The sequence below is a fragment of the Pyrus communis genome, chromosome 5, assembly GCF_041283825.1.
Source record: "Pyrus communis isolate YQ-2024b chromosome 5, ASM4128382v1, whole genome shotgun sequence".
Taxonomy (NCBI): domain Eukaryota; kingdom Viridiplantae; phylum Streptophyta; class Magnoliopsida; order Rosales; family Rosaceae; genus Pyrus; species Pyrus communis.
The window spans coordinates 3,786,764-3,808,746 of NC_142569.1; the positions used below are offsets into that span (position 1 = coordinate 3,786,764).

At 34.2% G+C, this 21,983-nt stretch overlaps 2 protein-coding genes across 2 annotated transcripts; both read left to right on the plus strand.

The window, feature by feature from the left end:
* Positions 1 to 8,256: 8,256 nt before the first annotated feature.
* Positions 8,257 to 9,151, plus strand: LOC137723303 (uncharacterized). Its single transcript, XM_068462467.2, has 3 exons — positions 8,257 to 8,409; positions 8,503 to 8,649; positions 8,747 to 9,151. Exons 1-3 carry the CDS (start codon positions 8,323 to 8,325, stop codon positions 9,017 to 9,019), a joined length of 507 nt encoding a protein of 168 aa, XP_068318568.2. The 5' UTR covers positions 8,257 to 8,322; the 3' UTR covers positions 9,020 to 9,151.
* Positions 9,152 to 17,253: 8,102 nt separating this feature from the next.
* LOC137726039 (putative WRKY transcription factor 65) lies at positions 17,254 to 18,920 on the plus strand. The gene is made up of 3 exons (XM_068464895.2): positions 17,254 to 17,662; positions 17,788 to 17,928; positions 18,164 to 18,920. The coding sequence occupies exons 1-3, from the start codon at positions 17,493 to 17,495 to the stop codon at positions 18,690 to 18,692; spliced, it is 840 nt and encodes a 279-aa protein (XP_068320996.2). The 5' UTR covers positions 17,254 to 17,492; the 3' UTR covers positions 18,693 to 18,920.
* Positions 18,921 to 21,983: the final 3,063 nt, after the last annotated feature.

A 21,983-nucleotide genomic window follows, 5' to 3' on the forward strand; every position in this document is an offset into this window, starting at 1 on the left:
ACAACCAAAAGCTTAAGTTGCGTAGTGTTGAAGTGGAGACTGTTATTTATGGCAACTCAGAGAGAGCATATGCTAGGGATCCTAAGGAACTGTGCTTTCATTTGTCTGTTGCAAAGTACAAGCTTCATCGACTCCATCCATAATTCGCTTCCGACTTTTTCACGGTAGAAAAACTTTGGTTGCACAGACTACTACTTTTTTTCGGTTACATGCTGTAAAGACTTCTTCATGAAGCTGATTTTACTGAATTGATTCGTGATTTTAAGTGGATTAAGTAATATGTTGCTGCACTAGAAGAGAAAAATAACTGCAACCAATCAAATTCACAGTACTACATCAGTGCCATATATACATGAGAGCTTAATAGTCTAATGCTTTTTTATCTAGTGTTCTTATACAATTATAATCCCTAGTAAATTAGCCACCGACACGGTAGTATATATAAACATGTAGTTTACTAGCTAGCTAGGACGTGAAAAATTAAAAGGACAGAGCTGAAAATCGTGAAAAGAAAATTTATGAGGGAAGATTCAGAGCATGTTCTCAAGATATCTTTTTTCTTCTACTTGTAGTCTTGTTATGTCACCTTCATCGCTTTCAGGACCAGCCAAATGGACCTAACAAAGGTTGATTTTGTTCGAGCAAAAATTCGAGGGTGCATTCACCCATCTGGTGTATATATACATTCGAACATACGTATCCATTTAATTTGCTTTTTTCATTATATATTTCCAGAGAACTATGTTGGCATGACATGAGTTACTATTTTAGTTAGGGGATTTTATTTTAATGATTTTTATAAATAGTCCCACTGTAATTAGCTAGCTAGGTTGCCTATTGTATTTTTAATTACTAGTAAAGTCCTCTTATAATTAACTTCCTATATATACCTCTACTTTGGAGAGGAATAATTAATACACCAAAAATTCCATAAACCCTAGACTTTATATTTTAGCAAAGTGCAACTGCACCTTCACGAACAACTGAACTCAAACATAAAGACTAAATTTTAAAGGGTAATAATGAAAAATCCGACAGGCTTCTACCCAAAGAAAACTAAAAAGAAAGACGAATATGTTCATCGATCTGCTGGAACACATAAGCTTGAGTGACTTATGAGGCTGCAGGATATGCCCTAGAACTGAAGTATATCCTTTAAATTACAAACACCATATGTGGGGATAAAATTCGAGGCTGTCTTTAATTTGACTCCCTTTTAACCAATTCCTTGTGTAACGTTTACACCAAATGCTAATTGGACCTCCAATATGTTTAGTTCATGCCAGAATTATGATGGAAGATGCTGGAGCATATATGATATGTGTGTGTGCTCATATATATTCTTTTTCTCTTGTCAACTCTCATTTCACATTATGCGGAAGTTCGAGACTGCCATTTACAACTGGTCCTTCTGCATGCCATTATGTCAACATACATATGCTTTTTTTTGGGTCAAATAGTAGAATGGTTAAAATATTTATCAAATTTAAAATTCTAATTCTAATTTTAAAATCATCGAAGTTCAAATATCGACCCTCCCTTCTTACTTTATATTTGTAGGCCCATGATTGAGGCATGGACCTTAATGAACGTGTAATAATAGATTTTGGGTTGTATCCGATCTCAAGTTAACATCTCCGCAGAAGCCCACATATGAATAAACGATTACATTGAGGGTCAGCCCAATTGCGATACACTAGGGTTGTAAACGCGTTGAGTCAAACTGAATATCACTCTTCTTAAGTTTATTTTGTTTAATTTATTTCGAACTCAAACTAAATTTGACTTGCTTGTTATACGAGCCGAGCTCATTAAATTTAAAAATTCGGGAAACATGTAGGGCTCATTTGGGAAATACTTTTAAATGGTTGAAAGTGAAAATGTTTTTGAATCCAATCGTTAGTAAAAATGCAAATAAATCTTGTAAATACTTTGATTGCTTCTTGCAAAAACACTCTAAGCGTTTTTAGAACTTGAAATCATTTTCTCTAAAGACACTTTTAGTCATTTACTAGTACTTTCCAAACAAGCTCATAACTCATTCCTATATTGATTGTTGAAACGACCAAGGGTCCATGCTATGTTGGCAAAACTAATGCATGCTTCTTCAACATTGACAAAATAGGATAAGAAAGACACAAAACAAGAAGGCATGGAATAAATTGAAGTATAATAGAGTGTAAAGGGTAACGTTAGATTTTGTGTAGAATTATATGGAACATTGCTAAAAGTAAGCCTATTATTAATACATGTTTTATAGTATGGGTGAATTATTTTTGTGTAGTTTCCATCTTAAATTATGGCATAAATAATTAGATACACGTATGGTTGGTGGAATCAGAAATCGAACCTTAATCATGTGTGTGGAATTTTAGTCAATTAAAAAGGAGTTTTGGTTGCCATTTAGTATTACGGTCTAATAATATTCCTATTTATTAGTAAGTAAGATGTTTTAGGTTCGATTCTCGCTAAAAGCGAATTTAAACCAGATTATTGTTAGCCCATTGTGAGACTAAGCTCACCCTCCTCTTAGTGTAAATAATATCAGTTCTTAAAGAAGAAGAAAAAGTAGTTCTGGTTAATTATTCTCTAGTACAAGCAATATTTGATTCACATCCCATACAATTAAAAAAGGGAGATTTTGGATGCAATCCCTAACTATGAAAATTCTTTGACTAAAACCTTGTTGGCTTTCAATTTTTGATTTAAGTCCTTGAAATTAATGTGATAATTTATTTCTATGTCATTACTATATTTTTTTTAAATTAAAAATTGAAATTTATAGTTGTTTATATTAATGGGATTTTAAATAAAAAATCATAATTTGTGGGATTAAAAATATTAAAATATAAATATACTAGTGTGTGTGTGTGTGTGTGTAAGCATGGGTACATTCATCAAAATTAACCAAAAAATTATTGTACCAAAACATGGGTACATTCTTCAAAATCACCAAAAAAAAAATAATATATATTAGGTTTAATAATATTAGTAAATTTCTTCGATTAAACTTAACATGGATACATTCTCAAATAAAAAAAAAGAAAAAAAAAAGAATGTACCTATATAATTTTAAAAATGGATTAGAAAAAAATTGAATAGATTTTATATAAAAAAAATGGTACATTTTATAACACACCCTGACCGAAATCAAGGTGTGCTTCCGCGTACACATAATGGTTTTGATGGCATTTGGGTAATAATTGATCGGCTTACTAAGTCACCGCATTTTATTCCCATCTCTACCTAGCACGAGGCCTTTTGGGAACTTATTGGCTTCGGGTTCCAACGAAACTCCGAAGTTAAGCGAGTTCGCGCGAGAGCAATCCCAGGATGGGTGACCCATTGGGAAGTTCTCGTGTGAGTTCCCAGAAACAAAACCGTAAGGGTGTGGTAGGGGCCCAAAGCGGACAATATCGTGCTACCGTGGAGTCGAGCCCAGGATGTGACATTTTGCCTATAACAAATTGGTATATTTAAGAATGAGTGCATTTTAAGATTAAAAATTTGAAAAAAAAAAAATTACATGAATGGTACATATAATTAGCATGGGTACATTTAGCAAAATTAAAAATGGGTACAAATAAATAAAAAAATATGGGTACAAATACAAATAAAACTTTATAAAATATGGGCACAAAAAGAAATTAATATATGGGTACAAATTAAAACTGAAAAGAAAAATCGAACAAATTAAAAAAGGGTTGCAAATTAAAAATGGGTACAAAATAAAAATAAAAATATATGATAAAAAATTTAGCCATAAATATAAATATATTAATTGTAACATTTTTAACATTAAATGAATATATTTAGAAATACAAAATATTTTATTATTGAAATAATTAATGATGTTATTAATACCAAGGATCTTGATCAAAAAATAAAAATGAATAAGGTTTTAATCAAATGAGTAGCAAAAGGAAGGGTGAGAACCTAATTTCTCTATTAAAAAATGATTATTGTCATTTGTTTTTAAGAAGCAAACACCAAAGACGACCATGTTTGAGACACGATTATTGACAAACAAACCTTAGTATCATATAAATCACCTAGTCTTAGCTACTTTTCAAAAATTGGATTGCGCTTTTGCTCATCATGTGAGTGCGGATTCTTTAAACGAAGTGATGAAAAGCAAAAAAGTTTCACAAGCAAACCTAGAAATTAAAAAGATGAATGGGATCAGATGAGCCATGCATTGAGCCTCCCTCCCCTTACCACTTGAGAACTTGAGAGAGATATGTCAAACACAAATGGACAAAGAGAAATGGAAAGCACAAAAATAAGGAGACAGATACCTCTCAGTAATCCGTCCTCTCTGTGACTTTCTGGTAGCTCACACAAGAAACGATTTACAGATGGCAGCCATACATTGGGAGAGTGATTTAGGGTGGTATTTACGTGCAACTGCATGCTAAAATCCATAGCGTGTTTTTGCCCAAGGTAGGGGTATTTTTGTCATTTTAACAGTATTTTTTTAATAATTAAATTTTTATGTTTTTTTATTTTATAATTAGTACCTCATAATATGCTACCAATAATGTGATTTAATTTTTTTTTTTTTCAAATATGTTCAAAACATCTTAAGAGGCGTATAATGTTGATTATAAAAAAGGCCATTCGCACTCAGATAATAATGTAATTAAATTAGTTGTCAAATGATTGTTTTTTTTTGTTTTAACAAAACAATATTATCTACTCTAAGGGGGAGGGGGTGGGCTTAGTCTCATAATGGGCTAGCAATAATGTAATTCAATCAGTTGTTTATTAAATATTATTTTTCCTATTGTAAACACGTTCAAAACATCTTAAGAGGCGTATAATGACGGTTATAAAAAGTCGTTCACATGCGGATAATAATGTGATTAAATTAGTTGTCAAATGATTGTTCTTTTTCTTTTTTTTTAACAAACGATATTATCTAAATTAAGAAGGAGGGGGTGGGCTTAGTTTCACAATAGGCTAGCAATAATATGATTTAATCAGTTGTTTATTAAATATTATTTTATCTATTTTTTAAACACGTTTAAAACATCTTAAGAGGCGTGTAATGCCGGTTATAAAAAAAATCTTTCGCACACGAATAATAATATGATTAAATTAGTTGTCAAATGGTGGTTTTTTTTTTTTTTTTTTTTTTTTTTTTAACGAATGATATTATCTACACTAAGGGAATGGTGTGGGTTTAGCCTCACGATGAGTTAACAATAATGTAATTCAATCAATTGTTTATTAAATAATATTTTCTCTATTTTTAATGTAAATTCTATAGAGACCGACTTTATTATGTGAATTCAGCTACTTTAATTGGTTTATGAGGGGTTTCTTCTAGCATGATCTAAGATTATTTATGTACGTCAAATATTTGACTTTCCTTTTGTCAATTTAAGCATATAAATATATTTAAAACGTGTAAGTCACTATATATGTACAAAGGTTGTCTTGGTGGGTTTGTGTGGTGGCAACGACATCATGTGACTAAGGTGTACGTTCATTCACATCGAGTTTCAGTGAAACCTCTCCACTACAATGAAGCACAAATCTAACACTTGGGAGGAGAAAAACTATGGTGTCACCGTTGCATATGTCCATTGTCTCACAAAAAAAATTCCGTGGTTGAGCCAAATAATAAGGAAAATGATTCTAGTTCTTGATTTCAGTCATAATTCTCAATGACTCCTCCTGAAAGTTATTTTTGTTTTACAACAGGGTGATTTGTCACAAAGATAGAGATCTAACTGGGGTGCAAGGAGATTGGCCTAATCACATTTGTCGCAAAGTAACTGTATAGCCTTCTATTGGTTGTAGTTTGCTAGTTGACATAGGGGTGTACTATCCACACACCTATTTTTACTTCTTTCATACCCTTTGTTAATTTCTGTTATTTGATTCTTCAATCCATCCGATCCGACAGCCAAAAATTAAAAGGGTGTGAGAGAAGTAAAAAAGAATGTGTGGATATCACACCCCGTTGACATAATATCCGAACTGTCTTTGTAATAATCTTAAGTTTAATTAATTTCTGTTTCTCACTCTTTTATTTGTTTGCACTAAAGTTTTACTTTGAAGAATGTACGAGTAAGTTTGATATATATTATTTTTGTTTGTTAGTAACAACCTTAAGAATTTAAGGTTAGTGATTGTTGTAACAAAATTAAAGATGAAAACGAAAAGCTATATATCTCCTCTTTTTTAGTAGCACAACAATCTTAAGTTTCGTATTTCACTTCTCTCCTATTTCATATATAAAATATTATAGCTAAATCTTGAATACGTACAATCAAATGCAAATCAACACCTTATGATAAATTGAGCATTCTTGCATTTGAGATTTCAAATATTTGAGTTTGCAACTTAGCTTGTATGTAGTCTAAAATATAATCCCATATGTTTAGATTGAGTGGCTCGTTATATCATTTTGTAAAGGGAATTTGGTGAGCCCTACTAAAGGGGAAAGAACGATAAAGAATAGGAAAGGGATCATCTCAGGATTTCTTTTCACAAAATTCATCAAGTTCGGGATTCGAACTGTTAAAATTTGATCCAACGGTTCAGTTATTATATCGTTGGATCAAATTTCAACAGCCTAAATCCCGGAACTTGATGAACTTGGTAGAAATGAATAAAACAGAAAGTATAGTGTCAGATTATGTGAGCTACGGCCAGTAGTAAAGGAATTAATAGAGCCAATCAACTGCACCTGCCAGCACTAATAATATACACTTTATGGGTATGGCCATGCAGTGTGGTATATATATTAAGGCAAGGGGAGACAAATCGAGCCAAACGAGAGGCCCGTGAATACGTACTACTGTTAAATCAGTGTTAATGCATGCCTTGTATATGCCTCTTCCTCCAGATTATTCGCTGGCTCAGTGTCTATGATGTACATACATGTGTCTTTGTTCTGACATATCAAACCCCATCTCTGCCGACTCATTTCCCATAAACCCTAGCCATCCCAATGCAAATTTCCCAACTGGAAAAGTAGGTGAATGGGACAATAACATAAGGGATGTGATATCCACACAAATTTTTTTACTTCTTACATACTCTTTTAATTTTCGGCCGTCGGATCAGATGAATTGAAAAAGATCAACGGACATAAATTAACAAAGGGTGTGTGAGAAGTAAAATAAGATGTGTTGATAGCACACCCCTAACATAATCCCATTCCTTCTTTTGTGGTTTTGGCACTTGATTATATAAAAATAGCTATTTAGCTAGAACTTGACTAGTTTAGTTTGTCCCCACCTGCCTTCTGTGCTCCTCTTAACTCTTTCAATCCTAATAGTAGTGAATAATTTGTCTTAATCTTCATGTCTTGGACATGTACCAATTACTAGAGTCTTGATCCCACCTCCATCTCATATTAGATAGTACTATATCTTAATATTTGAAATACGAAATTACAAATTCTTACGCAAACAAACTGATAAGGCAGATCCATGTTTTTAAACATATGTTGAAAATTAAATTACTGAAGTCATATATGGGTTATTATATAATATGAACGAGAAATTCTTACACACGGCCATAATATATCTCAATAATCCATAATGTTTCAGCAATCAAGTCATAAGACATTGTCAAACGTGATTGATTAACACCATATTAATGGGTGACCAACTCCCAAGTGAGAGTGACATTCATGTAAGGATAGAATTCACTCTATTTTTTTTAAGGAAAATAAAATTAAAGAGAAAAACCTATGGGGCATCTACTAGAAGAGTTATCAAAGTACAAGGCATTCCTTGCACAACTAGAAACAAAATTAGAATTCACTCTGTTTATTGTGTATGTTTACAATATTTAGTAATATTATTTCTTTTTTTTATCAATAATAAAAGGAAAAAAGAAACTTTACCATTTCCATTGGTTTTGGACTTATTTGATGTCTTATATAATTGCATACCATTTGATTTGTAGATTCAGGCTTAACTAAGTTGGTTAGAACAATGTGTTTTCTTCTTTCTACCTAAGTTCAAATTTTCTTTTCGATAAATTTGGTGTAGAATAATTTACTATTGCCAAAAAAACAAAATGTATGCCATTTGAATCATTTGTAAAACTTCTGTTGGATATACAGTTTTGCAGTACCTTTGCCTATTCAGATAAAAACAAGAGGAGAATAGTTTGGAAATTCAAAATTCCAACCCCCACTAGTCAGTTAAAGCGCTCTCCTTGCTCTTGGCAAGCTATAAAAGCCATCCCATCCCATGCATGCCACAAAATTATTAACTCAAATCCGAATACTAGCTAGTGTGCGTTTAAAAGTAAAAAACACAAAGAGAGAAACAGCCAAACAAAGAAACAGAGCTGATGAGAGCTATGGTCTCCGGGCTGCGGAAGAGTGTAGCATTGCGCCGAAAGCTTCAAATTCTAAGGAGCCTTACCAAGACAAAATCCGTAATTTCATCTGTTCTTTTGATTTCTTGGTACTAGCTAGCTAGCTAACCTATTAAACATTCTGTGTGTTTTGTTGGATGTTTATACTTAAAGGTCAAAAGGACCTCCATTGTCGTGGATGCTTTACCCCACATTTATATGCTGAAACTCAATCTCGAAGCAGTCCACAGAGAGTACTTGCATCTCATGGCTATCAAGACAGATTACATAAACCTAATCAAACATCTTCAAGTCCGTGAGGTCTCTCTCTCTCTCTCTCTCTCTCTCTCTCTCTCTCTCTCTGTACTTTATATATATTTATTAATTTTGTGAATATTGTATATGCATGGATGGGCAGGAAGTGAAGGTAGAGAGGATTGAAGAAGGGTTTCATGTGAGAGTGAAGTGTGAGAAAGCGAAGGACACTCTGGTTTCAGTTTTGGAGGTATTTGAAGAAATGGGTCTCAATGTTGTGCAAGCTAGAGTTTCATGCAACAACAATTTTTCCATGGAAGCCATTGCAGCTGTAGCTGATCACCAAAACCAAGAAAAGCTGGATGTGATAGTTGTGACACAAACAATACTTAGGGCCACCAAGATTAATCAAGATGGAAAGGAGACGCATGAATGATTTGTAGTTCCTCAAGTTAATAAATTTTAATTAGTAGTGTTGAATCTTCTCATCAATGTATAATGAAGATATTAAGACCTGGTTTGGTACTGAGGTGATTCTGAAAAAAGTTGGTATAAAAAAAAACTGGGAGCTGTTTTTGTGTTTGGTAAACATTCAGCTTCTGCTTTTTTTCACAGTTTTGGGTGAAAAAAAACCAAAAACAAGAAGTTGCAAAACCCAGCTTTGAAAAATCGGCTTTTTTTTCACATCTGTTTTACATAAAAGTTTACCAGACACTATAATACTGTTTTTTTTTTCTTTTCAAAAGCACTTTTACAAAAAAGTTTACCAAACACTCTGCTGCTTTATTTCACAGCCGCTTATTCTCACATCACAGCAGAATCAGCTTTTTTTCAAAGCACAGCAATACCAAACCAGCCCTAATTGATGTGTATGTAATATAGAAGTATTTTTGTGTCACTTCCACTTTGAACGTCTGAAAAAGGTATTGAAATCTGGTAATGAGACCAAAATTGAAACTTCATTGTGTTGTCTAATTTAGTAATTTTTTAATTGATTTCAGATCACTATTTTTTTTTTGTGCGTGATCAATATACGGCATATGGCAATATACGGCATATGGAAATCGAAATACAAGTAAATTATACATGCGTATGTTGAATAAAACAAATTGGAGTGAGACATTAATTTTCTGGATTAAGTGGAACTGTACATACACATTGGAATGTTACTACAAAAATTTCTTGTCTTCTAAGTTCTTTGCTCACAAGGAGTTTCGATGCAAGAGAACTAGCTTTTACATATATCGAAAAATGAATTAAAACCACTATTAATTAGCATCAATGGAACTTATGGCATCAGGGCTTTAAGTTTTGCAATAAAATACATTGGAACTTTAAAACATGTGTATGTAGCCTTCAAAACTTTTTGGGGGGTTTTCGTTTCCAAGCCTCTATTTATTTTTTTTTCCAATTTTTTTGGGGTTTTATATTAGTTCTTTGCAATTGTAAGATGGTGCTAGAGCAATGTCATTCGTGAAAGGCTTTTGGCATCGGTAAAGATACCACAGGAACGATCACTCGAGTGCTTGGATTGATGATGTTATTAGAGTTTATATCATCTATTTCATAATTGGATTGTCTGTTTGTTTATTACTGCAATTGAGATATGAGAATCTTGTTCGTTCAGGGATGAGGAGCATTCATAAGATTCTTCTTTTTTTTTTTCATGTCCTCAACATCTGTCTATTGGAATATGAATTTGTAGTCTGTTGGAATCTATTTGTATTAGGGTGTGTCCGATAATTAACGGAATATATCTGTCTGAATCTATATGTTATTTTCCATATCAATCTATATCCATTTGTCATATATCTGAATTTGGAATATGCATGCATGCCTATTCGCCTAGCAAAGCCTACACCCACATCTTCAAACTCATGATGTGTACCGCCATGAGTTTGAGAGGGTGTTGGAATTCATGAGTTTATTTAGGAAATTAATTAGATATTTGATTTGATTTTGTATCAGGGTATTTTTGGTATCTTACGCATTGAGGTTTCTTAGGTTTAGGTCTCTAGCTTGTAATTTAGTTTGAGAATTAAGTTTGTCAAAACGTACCCCTTAATTTGTGTTGACCCTAAAAAACTACTAAGCCTACGTGGTGCGCAGACCGAGTAACTAATGAGCTAACTACGTCTTTCGGTTATGTGCAAGGCATACCAACTCGACGGCCGAGCTCGGCCGAGCTCGGCCGAGGAGTAAAATGTGTTGATGTTGCATTGAGCGCGTTGTTGACTTCTTAATCTTGCTACTGTGGCTGACGAAGGAACACACCTCGGCCTTCGGATTCTAGAGCCTGAAGACAAGGCTGCTAGTTTTGCAAAGTTCAATATCAAATTTGGCTTTCAATGTACCGAATGTAGTAACCTAGTAACACCTCATTTTGCTGAGAAGGCTAATGAGATGACCTTTACCAACAAGGACTTGAAAATCCTTGTCGACCGAGACTTGGATAGGTAATCAGTCGACTTCAAAGCAATGTTGTTTATCCAAACTGAATGTGCTTTGCGATCAGCTGACTCTATGACAACAGTGCTATTTATTCAAACTGAAGATGTGTTGGTGAAAAAAAAAATATAAATAAATAAAAATCTAAAGGTTGTTGAGATGTTTCGCGTAAAACGAGACGTTACGCAGGGCAGTTTGTGCGTTGAATTGGAGAGGGCTTGAATGTATGCTCCCTCCTCTATTTATAGTAGCGAATCCCTTTATAGCCGGGCTAAAATCATACTCGGATTAGACTACTCCATCCTTATCTAAACCAATTTGTCTTACAGCAGGATTCGGCCGATCCTGATTGGACGGCCCGCAATAACTGGATGACCTATGATAATTCTAGAAGAAGACTACTGGGCTGAGAACAACTCCTAGCTTGGCCGAAAACAATATTTTGGGCCCAAACAGTTTGTAATAATTTTGATATTCTTGTTTATTTTGTTTTAGTGATAATGTTTATATTTTCATAATTTGTTCGTCGTTTGTCCGTTTGGCACTCTAATTTTCAACGCTCCATTAGCACTCAAAAACTATATTTTTAACTGTAATAAAATTCTCCTATCTTTCTTCCTTGGTTAGTATACCTGAAATTTTAGTTTGTCAACCAAAAGGTGATTAAATTTTAGTTCTGCGTACTTGTAGAATACACGTCATGAGTAAAAGTGATAAGGTTAAAATAAGTAGGTAAGTGAGAAGGTTGCTAACACTCCCTTGTTAGAAAAGAAATTCTATTTCAGGGAACTTAAAAGAAGAAATTGATTTGGGGCCTTCTACATGCATAGGCCTAGAAAAGGAGGCTCATAAGCTCCTGGGCCTTTCCTCAAAAAAGGCGGCCTAATCGCAGTTGGTGTTTTTTTGGTTCGAAAACGGAAACTTCACTAAAATAGAAAGAGACTGTAAGACCGCAGGCTGAAACCACAAATGCACAACTGCGAGACTACCGTAGCAGCCAAACCGAAAAATAAAACCCTAAATTGCAAAGCCCCAAAGTAGCAATACACTTTCCAAGCTCCAAAAACCCAAATAGAAAACCCTTATCAACACTCAAAAACACCTTGAAGAGAACACACATCAAACAAGAGCCATATATAAATCAGATGCTGTGGTACTGGTGTTAATTTGGTTACATAATATCAGTACTAGTTTTGGCCAGGTTACTGAACTGGCCAGGTTAGGGTATTATTGCCCAGAGCTCAAACCCTAAATTTGCCTTTACTGGGGATTGAAGGCGGAGATGGAGGTGGTTGTAACTGGTGTTAGGGTATAATGGTACTAAGCTTTTCTATGGTTTATCCGTTTATGCAGTATGCAGTGTGTAGGGGTGCTTTATAAATTCGAGTTTGGTCCTTATCTGATAGGTAGGTAGGTACTTGGTAGTGACACCTTTGACCAAAAACCAAGAATTATGGTACGAACTAGTAGGCAACTTGCAAATGAGTCTCAACACTTCCTTATATATTTTAGGAAATTACATTGTTTTATTTGGATAAAATTTGTTCTCATTAGATTATATCTTTCATAACATGCATTTTGAACTTAATTAGAAGTTACGACATGAACATATGTAAACTACTAAGGTTAATTTATTGATGGGGGTAACTAAATAGGGTGATAAATAGAGTTAGATTACAGATCTAGCGAGCCCTATTAGTAACCTGGAGAAGTATATATCAAACTCAAACTTATGAATCAACATTTGAAAATAAATGCATATTTCTTACCTCTTTAATAGAAAACTATCTATCCAATCCAATCCAACTTTACAGTGCAAACAGTTGCATATTTTCACACTTGTGCACTGTACGTGCATGGGTGTTATGGCCGTACCCATCAACTTCACCAATGGAAGCTTCCATAGCAATACAATATGCAACTGTTGTAAATGTGGACGTTACCTACTTCAACTTGCACCCTATTGAAAATTACAGAGCAGGCCTGCAGGCTGCAGCTTCAATCTTGACCATCAATAAATAGTTTAATTATACATCAGATTGATGTGACCCGCTTGATGACGAAATGCTAGATTTCTCCTTTGAAGTGCAGTGACAAAAGTTACATGCATGCAGATTTAATTAGCTTAAATCCTTGGAGGTACACAAGGGGCCACTTCCATAGTTCCTTGTTAAAAGCTTTCACCCAATCGGTTAAATAGGACGATAATTTCTCAATTTTCATGAACATATATGTCAATAGTTGGAGAGTTATATTCTAACTGTGGTTGGTCCCAAAGCCCCGACAAAATCAAAAGTCAGAAACAAAGCTAAAGTCAACCAAATAATTAGTGTCCCTTCCAGGAAAATGTCATATAACAATTGTACATTCGATTCTCTAATTCCTAACACCAACATGTATTCAAGAATTTATAAGTTGAACCCAAAATATGGATGAAGTACAAGTTGTCTGGTGATCTGTTAAATAATGATAATGCATGATTAGCTTAAGATATATCTAAAATATGTTGGGTAGAATTTTTATTTTTTTTATCAAATTATAGACGTTTATATATCAACTGTCAGGATATTAGAAAGCCACCCTGACATGTCTAACTCTGGCCTCCGGTAGCAGCCTCTATTCCAAAATATCAACAAAGCGATTGAGTGCGCTCCATTGCTAAGTAAGAACACCACAGTGCTAAGTTTATTGGCTAAGTTATGAATATATCAACAAGAGTTCCTTCTACGTTTAGGTGTGATTTTGTGAAGATGCCAAATTGGCTTGGGACAAAGGTTAACAAGGTGAATCCATCTCGTGCCCCCACCATAATTGGACATAGTTCTGAGTGATATATCCTCTTATCCAGGAGCGAAGTTAGAAAATTAGTTTACCAGGGAATAATTAAGTAGAGGCTTATCGGGAAGATAATTAAGTAGAGGCAGATGTAAGACTTTATCCTCGTTGCATGCCAATAATAGCAGGTGGAGTGCCAAGAATGTTTTCTAGTTTTTCGGTGAGGCATTTCTTGGAGCACTTGGCTGAACCATACTAATTGTGTGCTCAGCTCAGCGTACATCTCCGAATTTTAGTGTTTGTTTAATTGTGTGTTTAGGTTAAGATTATTATAGTCACTACAACAAAGAGTTAATTTGTTAATCAAATATGTAAAGGAGCAGGAGCTCTAATTTATATGACAGTTGAGAGGAGGTAAGGTTAATGGGCCTTTATTATTTTAAGAAAATGATTGTTAAACTTTTCTCAAAAACGTTATCATTATCTAACAATATATAGGTTTTCCCCTGCTCTTCTTGATGAATTGCAATAACCAACTTTGATACTCGCCTCCCGATGGTCTTAGAAGATAATCGAGTGGTAGAGTTGCATTGGAGAGATGTCAATGTTGTTTAGTTTTTGTTGAACTCATCTGTGTCACGGATAAAATTTGAAGAAGATATAACTTGGGGTAGTTTTGTCAAATTGTTTAAAATTATGTATATTTTTTTTTACCCAGCCAAAAAAGTTGAGATACTGTTCTGACCCTTTCAGTATTACACAGATCAGGACAACATGTGGGTTACATTCCGTTGGTTAATATTGCTTATATTGCTTAGCTGGGAGATCACAAAGCTTCAATGCGACATATACTCACCCAAATATGGCTCTCTCTCTCTCTTTCTCTCTCTCTCTCTCTTATCACATCGTTGTCATAAATATGAACATGCTTGCTTCCTATTCAATATTCCTGTCGAGCGTAAAAAGCATGTGTTTGGCTCTTAGGAAAAATATTCAAGCCGAAGATTCATTTCTAATTTAAAATATGATTTGAGGAAAGCCATTGGGAACTTTCCCATTCCATGAAAAATATACATAGTTGTGAACAAGCCGCATATCGCGTTTTACTACAATGGCAAAAAGCAATTATGTTATGTACTATGGTGTTTATGCATTATAGTACGAGTTCGATCTTATGATCTCACTCCTTTTCAACAACTAACTATTGCATGTGGTTCAATATTAACAAATAGAGAATTGAGTTTTTATTCATACATATCAGGTTCAAACCCTCCATTAATAATAATAATTAAAAAGAAGACTGTGAGCTGTGACATACGTTTGAGATAGAGCGGCCATGACGGATGCAGTGGGTGAAGAAATACTAAAATGAATTAAACTAAATGAAAAAAAATATATAAAAAACTAGGGTTAGTAAACATTAGAGTTGTACAATGTGTAAAGAACAATATAAAAGTCGTATTCATATGCATATATACATTGCTTCACGGCACCCATGGATGGGGTTCTAGAAGACTTGTATTTATTTAGGGTTTTGATAGTTTTGATGTAACATATAGGCCAATTGGGACTGCAGGAATAGTATTAACTGACTTGGTCAAGTTTTGAGGCTAAACTTTAGATTCACGCCAAAATTTTAAATTTTGGAACCAGCCTCAAATTATCCAAAATGTTTTAGAGATATTATTTTTGGCTTTGTCTTGAGTCATTTTCCTTAAAAATGTACTAAATGTTCTCCAATTAATTAAAAACATATGATCATCTTCCACCTTTTGGGATTACTCTATGTCTATAATTCGTTATGAATAGTTTTATTGTGATCATAACATTCTATCAAGTTTAATTTATTTTTTGTTTTTATGTTAACACGATTTTTTTTTAAATAGAGCAATAACGTTAATGAATTAATGAAAAGAAAGTTAAAATACTGTCATTGAGGTACTGCTTAGCGTAGCTACAATAGGTGTAATTTGACCTTTCTTATTAATTAATGGAAAATTGATTTGAATTAGATAGGGATTAAGAGACCCTGAGAGACAGGAAGGATAAACAAATTTGGTGAGATCATCATGGTTATATAAAATGAGTCGATTAAACAACATTATCAATTTATCATGTCATTTAGATAAGTCATATTCATACATGGTACTTGCCTCTCTATTTTCCTTGTATCTTCGGCTGGGGAAGGAAGTCCGTGTGAAGTTAATTAAATCGTTTTCTATTGAATTTCACGAGGAGAACATAATTAATATCCTTGTTTATTTATGATTAATCACAATGTAGTAGGTGTTGACAAAGTCACAAAATAATAGACAAGCATTTATTAATGTAACAAAATATCAAGCATTAAGTGAGCTCTAAGAACATCTGCAAATGGGGAGGAGAAATGCTAACGAGAAAAGTGGAATTCTTTCTGAATTTTCTGCCACTTTTTGTTTTTAGCATAATATTTTATAATGTTGGTACAGAAATTAACGTTAAACTATGTAATGACAGACAATCCATGAAGTGTACCACTTTGAGAGAGTCACCTTAGCAATTCTCCCAAATGAGATGTCAAATCTTACGTGAACTGATTTGACAAAAAAAAAAAAAAGGATGGTTTTATGGTTTCAAAAGAGATGCCAAAATTCTATATGGATTGACATACTCTACTTTGTTGCCAAATTTGAAGGCAATGCCATTTTTTTTATGTTGGACCCACATATTTCTTTATTTTCTTCGCTTATTGGTTATTTTATTTTTAAAATATGACGCATTAATTTTATAAATAACCCAAAAGAATTTTAATTCAACATCTCGGTTGGAATAGAAGACTTTACAAAATGCTATTTAGCCACATCAGCTATAAAAATGAAATTTAACATCTTCATTTTTTTTGTCCAAAAACATCTCCATTGAAGATCGTCTAAACTTTAGCTGGAGGACTCAAGATTAAAACACATCTCATGAATTCTCAGTTGCGGCTAATCCAATTATAATATCGTGAGCGTTTTGACCGATCCTAAAAGTCATCTACGTAAATATCTTATTGACGGTATAAAAAAAAAAAAAAAAGGATCAAAAGACGTGTGCAACCTTTAAAAAGGAAACCAAATAGAAACTTCTTCAAATTGGTAAAAACACATTCGATTTGTCATATAAATTTTGTGTAAAACGTTTTTGATCAAGTACAAAGATACATAAGACTTATCTTTTTTCCCTTGAGTGGAGGTATGGGGTGGTGGGCAATGAAGTCAAAGACTGAAGAGGGCTTACGTTACGTGGATCAAAATTGTAAAAAAGAGAAGGGTCTCTTTCAGATTGCAATGTGAGTTTGGGTAGAAAAAGAAAGGAGAAAATGGAGATGGATAATAATTCATAAATCCAATTATTGGGGGTGGGGGGACGTTTAAATTTTAAATTAAAAAACAAACATCTGGTTGCACGTCCTTATTTTAATATAAACATATAATCCAGAAGCCCATTTGTCAATGTGGCGGCCAATTTTTAAAGACGCCACCCCTCTTCTCTAACGCCTCCCTCCGTTTGTTTCTTCTTCTTCTTCTAAACCCTCCAGCATCAAATCAGAAATCTCCCATCTCTCTCTGTCTCTCTCTCTCCCCCTCCGTCTCTGCTCTGAGCAGCCAGTTTGTGTTTCTCTGCAAGCATCATCATCAAATTCAGAGCTCCAGAAGTTCCAAAAAATGGACCCCACATTCTTCAGCAGCAACAGCAAACAGTTTCTGAGCGATCAGGAAGAGAACGACAACACCACCAGCTCCACGCCGGAAAACAGCTCAGACTCTCCTCCGCCGTCCACCAATTTCAGTGACTACTCCAAGATCACCACTTCCACCTCCTCCCCCAAAAAAAGGTTTGTAATTTACTCTTTCTCAATTCACAAATTAACCCAGTTTTAGTTCAACTCCATGCACAAAACCAATGTTAATAATGGAATTTTTAAATTAATGTTAATTTACATGAATTTAATTGTTACAGTGGTCGGCGAGCAATACAGAAACGAGTGGTGTCGGTCCCCATCAAAGGCGACAACAGCAACAGCAACACTCCGCCGCCGTCCGATTCTTGGGCTTGGAGAAAGTACGGCCAAAAACCCATCAAAGGCTCACCTTATCCCAGGTAATTAGATATTTAAGTTAAGCAAGTTTGAGCGAGAAACTGTAATTTTATTTTTCATACTAATAATCATTTCTAAACCCCATGTGTCCGCCTCTTTGTATTAAGTTGCATTCTTTTTTCTCACGTATATTACAGCAGTTTAGAATACTGTCGAATTTGGCAGGTTTTTATGACCCGTGGCTAATTATCTGTTCTGTTTTTCTTTGGGATTTGGTTAATTTACCAAACTGGGCAGAGGGTATTACAGGTGCAGTAGCTCAAAAGGATGCCCGGCGAGGAAACAAGTAGAGAGAAGCCGCGTGGACCCCACCACGCTGGTCATCACCTACTCCTCCGAACACAACCACTCTTGGCTCGCCTCTCGCAACCACCACAACAACCACAACAATTCAAGTTCCGCCGCGGCAACCAAACGCGGCCCCACCAAGACCGAAGCCCCGGAGGCCCAGCAACCCGACCACCAAGATCAAGACCTAGACCAAGACCAAGACTCTAGGTTCGCGGATCTAAACCACGAGTCGCTTATCGTAAACGACGAGTTCGTCTGGTTCGCCGACATGGAGACCACGTCGTCGAGGATGCTCGAGAGCCCCATTTTCGCCGAGAGCAGCAGCTCAGTCGGGTCCGACTCCGGGGACAAGGCGGCGATGGTGTTCCCCATGGGAGAGGAGGACGAGTCGCTCTTCGCCGATCTGGGCGAGCTGCCGGAGTGCACTTTCGTGTTTAGGTACCGTGGTGTGGGACCACAAGCTCAGATCTGTTGACACGTCTGCCCTTTTCTTCCAAAACCCTCCATTTTTATTTTTCTTTTTTTACACACTCTCTCACTCCCCGTAAATACAACAGTTTTGTGTCATTCAAACGAGCATCGTGCGCCCTAAGATACCGAAAGTTTTTATTTTTATTATTTATTATTATTATTATTTATTTAACAATTTTCTGATTTTAGTTTTTATTTTTTTAGTAATAAAAAGGGTTTAATTATTTTTTTACTTGCCTTGATTTTAGCTTAGTGAATGTTTAAATCTGGATCTGTCATGATGTTGGTGTATTAGCATTTTTTTTTTTTTTTTTGAAGAACCGGTGTATTAGCATATTTTGGCCGTCTGTTTGAAATGTGTACATAGATTAGAATATTCTTAAGTGGGGCTCACCAATCCATTATTGCTAATTTTATATATGCTAATCACACGTTTGTGACATAATATCTTAATCCCCCGTTTATTCTTACAATATGAAAAACTCGTTTGAAAGTGCTTTAAAACTGGCAAAGCGTTTTTTTTTTTTTTCGATAAAAGTGTTCATGTAACCAATTATAGTAAAAATACAAGTGAATTAGAAAAGCACTTGTAAGAAGCACGTAAGTGCTTTAAGTCATTTTAAAAGCACCCAATATATATATATATATATATGTTAATAATTTTTAACTAAAGTGTTGATAGCGAGCGAGTCCCTTGGTGTCAAGGATTGAATTGATAGAAGTGAAGAAATCATATAAGGTGTTAATATCATTTTATGGAGATTGAAATGGACAAATTTTCTTCACAAGTAATCTATCTTCTACCTTTAGCTTCAACAAATCTCAAGTTATCCAATCTAATCTATCTCTTGTGTTTGAATTGAAGTTGTGGTCTTTTCTCTTGTCTTCCCATACTCAATTTAGCATCTTGAAGCTTTTGGATGCATTAGTGTAAGGGGATTAGAACCAAATCAAACTTGACCCCAATTCAAAAGTCGGACTGTTAGCTAGCCCTTGGAGCTAGCTAGGTTAATTATATTCTTTTTCCTAAATTAATTATGACAAATAAAATAATCCAGCAACCATCGATAATAACATCGCCATTTGCTTCCTCTTTATTCTTCCTTGATTTCCATCGATCTTATCCTGCACATTGAATTTTATCGACTTTTGTTTGCTCGAAGCAATCCACACTGTATTCTTTTTTAACGTTCCTTTCCTTTTTCAATGATGTATAGTATTGCCATGATACTAGGGTAACTCTTTAGACTTAGAATCATCATTTGCATATTATGCAATGATGTGTCTATCTTTCTCGTCAAGTAATTAGTGGAATGTGAGATATAACACGAAGTAGTGTATAATCCCAGCAATAATTCTCCAAATATTGTTTTCTTGTATACATATGATTGATTTAAAATCAACGCAATAATCTAAATACAAATATTAACAAAAAAAAAAAAATAGTGGGTTAAACACACACATACACATAAGAAGATCATGGTGGAATTGGATTTTCCACTTGCAGTAAAATTGATTTTAAATGCAAAAATACCCTTATTGTCACCATCTGGAAAGTTTAGCACTGAATTGGCATGCCCTTATGCACCAAAGTTGGTCTTGTTAAATTCGTCATATATATCATGAAAACAATTTTATTGCTGATGATTTGGCTCATTTGGGTTTGTCATGCAGTTTAGGTCCATTTTTTTGAGCAAGCTCATTTTTCTTGTCGTTGGTTGCTAGTTGCAGATATAGCTAGAGTTTTGTAGCCTCGTAATATTCTTATGTAATCTTTCATTTTCTTTAAAGCTTACGCCCCGTTGTATAAAAAAAAAACATACTAAATATAATATAAAGACAATTTGGGTTTATTTGGTATCCTTTTTTAATTCAATTTTTTGTTTTAAAAAATAAAAATAAATTACTTAATATTCATTAATTTCAAAAACAAAATATAGAATACAAAATAGTACCGAGCCTTAGGGTTTTGTTTTTCCTTTTTAAATTTCTACGCACGCCATTATGTAGGTTCTATTCCACCTTCATTATCATAAGCAACCCACGTACGTTATGAAATTGGGAACTCAAACTGACTTAAGATTCTCATTGTTCGATTAGATGTCGAACGAAAGTGTCTTTCTAATTTCTAGGCAGATCATTTCCAAAGTCAAAGAAAGCCAAAACCCTTGACTTTTAGGTAGTGATGGTATAGCTGGATTTTGACCCCGTCACCAATTATGGTGGCCCATTGAAAATACATACTAAAATGTCTTGCACGTCACACTTTAATTTTCAAAAAAATTAAGGAACATTACTAATTGCATGCTCATTTTTATTTGTCGCGTAGTTTTATTAAATTTTGATCATTAATCTTCTTCAATTTATTCGATTCAACGTTAAAAAATTAAAATAAGTACGTGAAAAGCAAAAATGAATATGTGGTAATATTATCCTTAACTGTACCAGCTTACCCCAACATATTATTATAAACCCTAAAATTGATGGAAGAAAGATTTGATATAAGTTGTTGATGAAGACTAAAGAAGGGGACCCAACTGGATATATATAGGAAGCCTTTAAGGGAAGAGATCCTCATTTTTCAAAAAAAATGGGAACATCTTCTTGACCGTTAGATTTGGCTTGAATGAAATTTTCTGGTTGAGATTCTGTGGCATGTGATTTAATCTCATCCACGGAATTTCATTAGAGTCAAATCTAATGGTCAAGAGGGTGTTCCTATTTTTTTTTAAAATGGAGATCCTTTTCCTTAAAGGATCTATGTGTGCGTGTATGTATGTGTGTGTGTGTGTATATATATATTAGTTCAAAACCCTAAATTATATGCTATCTTTTTTATATTTATAGTTCGAAACCCTAAATTGTATTTATTTATTTTTTACGACTAACCTGCATTATTTAAAGTTTAAACCCCTACTTGGTCTTGTCGAATTTAAAATATTAATACGATTGTTTTAAAAATGTCTCATCTTTGCAACTGGCTTTTTATTTTAGTATTTGATTTACAACATCTGCACAGCATTTAATACGTCCTATAAATTATTGCACAGTCATTGCTCATGTCACGGAAGAATGCTTTTGGATAGTTGGATGGGATCTACTTCTTCCTTATCCGTTACGGCATTTTACGGAGACAGAAAGGCAGAGATGAATAAATTAAGTCAAATGAAAGCTTAGGCATGAAGATCCACCATTTTATTCAAACCCTAATAAATGGAATTAGATTCTCTCCTGAGCGGGAGATCAGGATTTTTCTGATCCATTAACACGGACCGTTAGATTTTGATTCAACGAT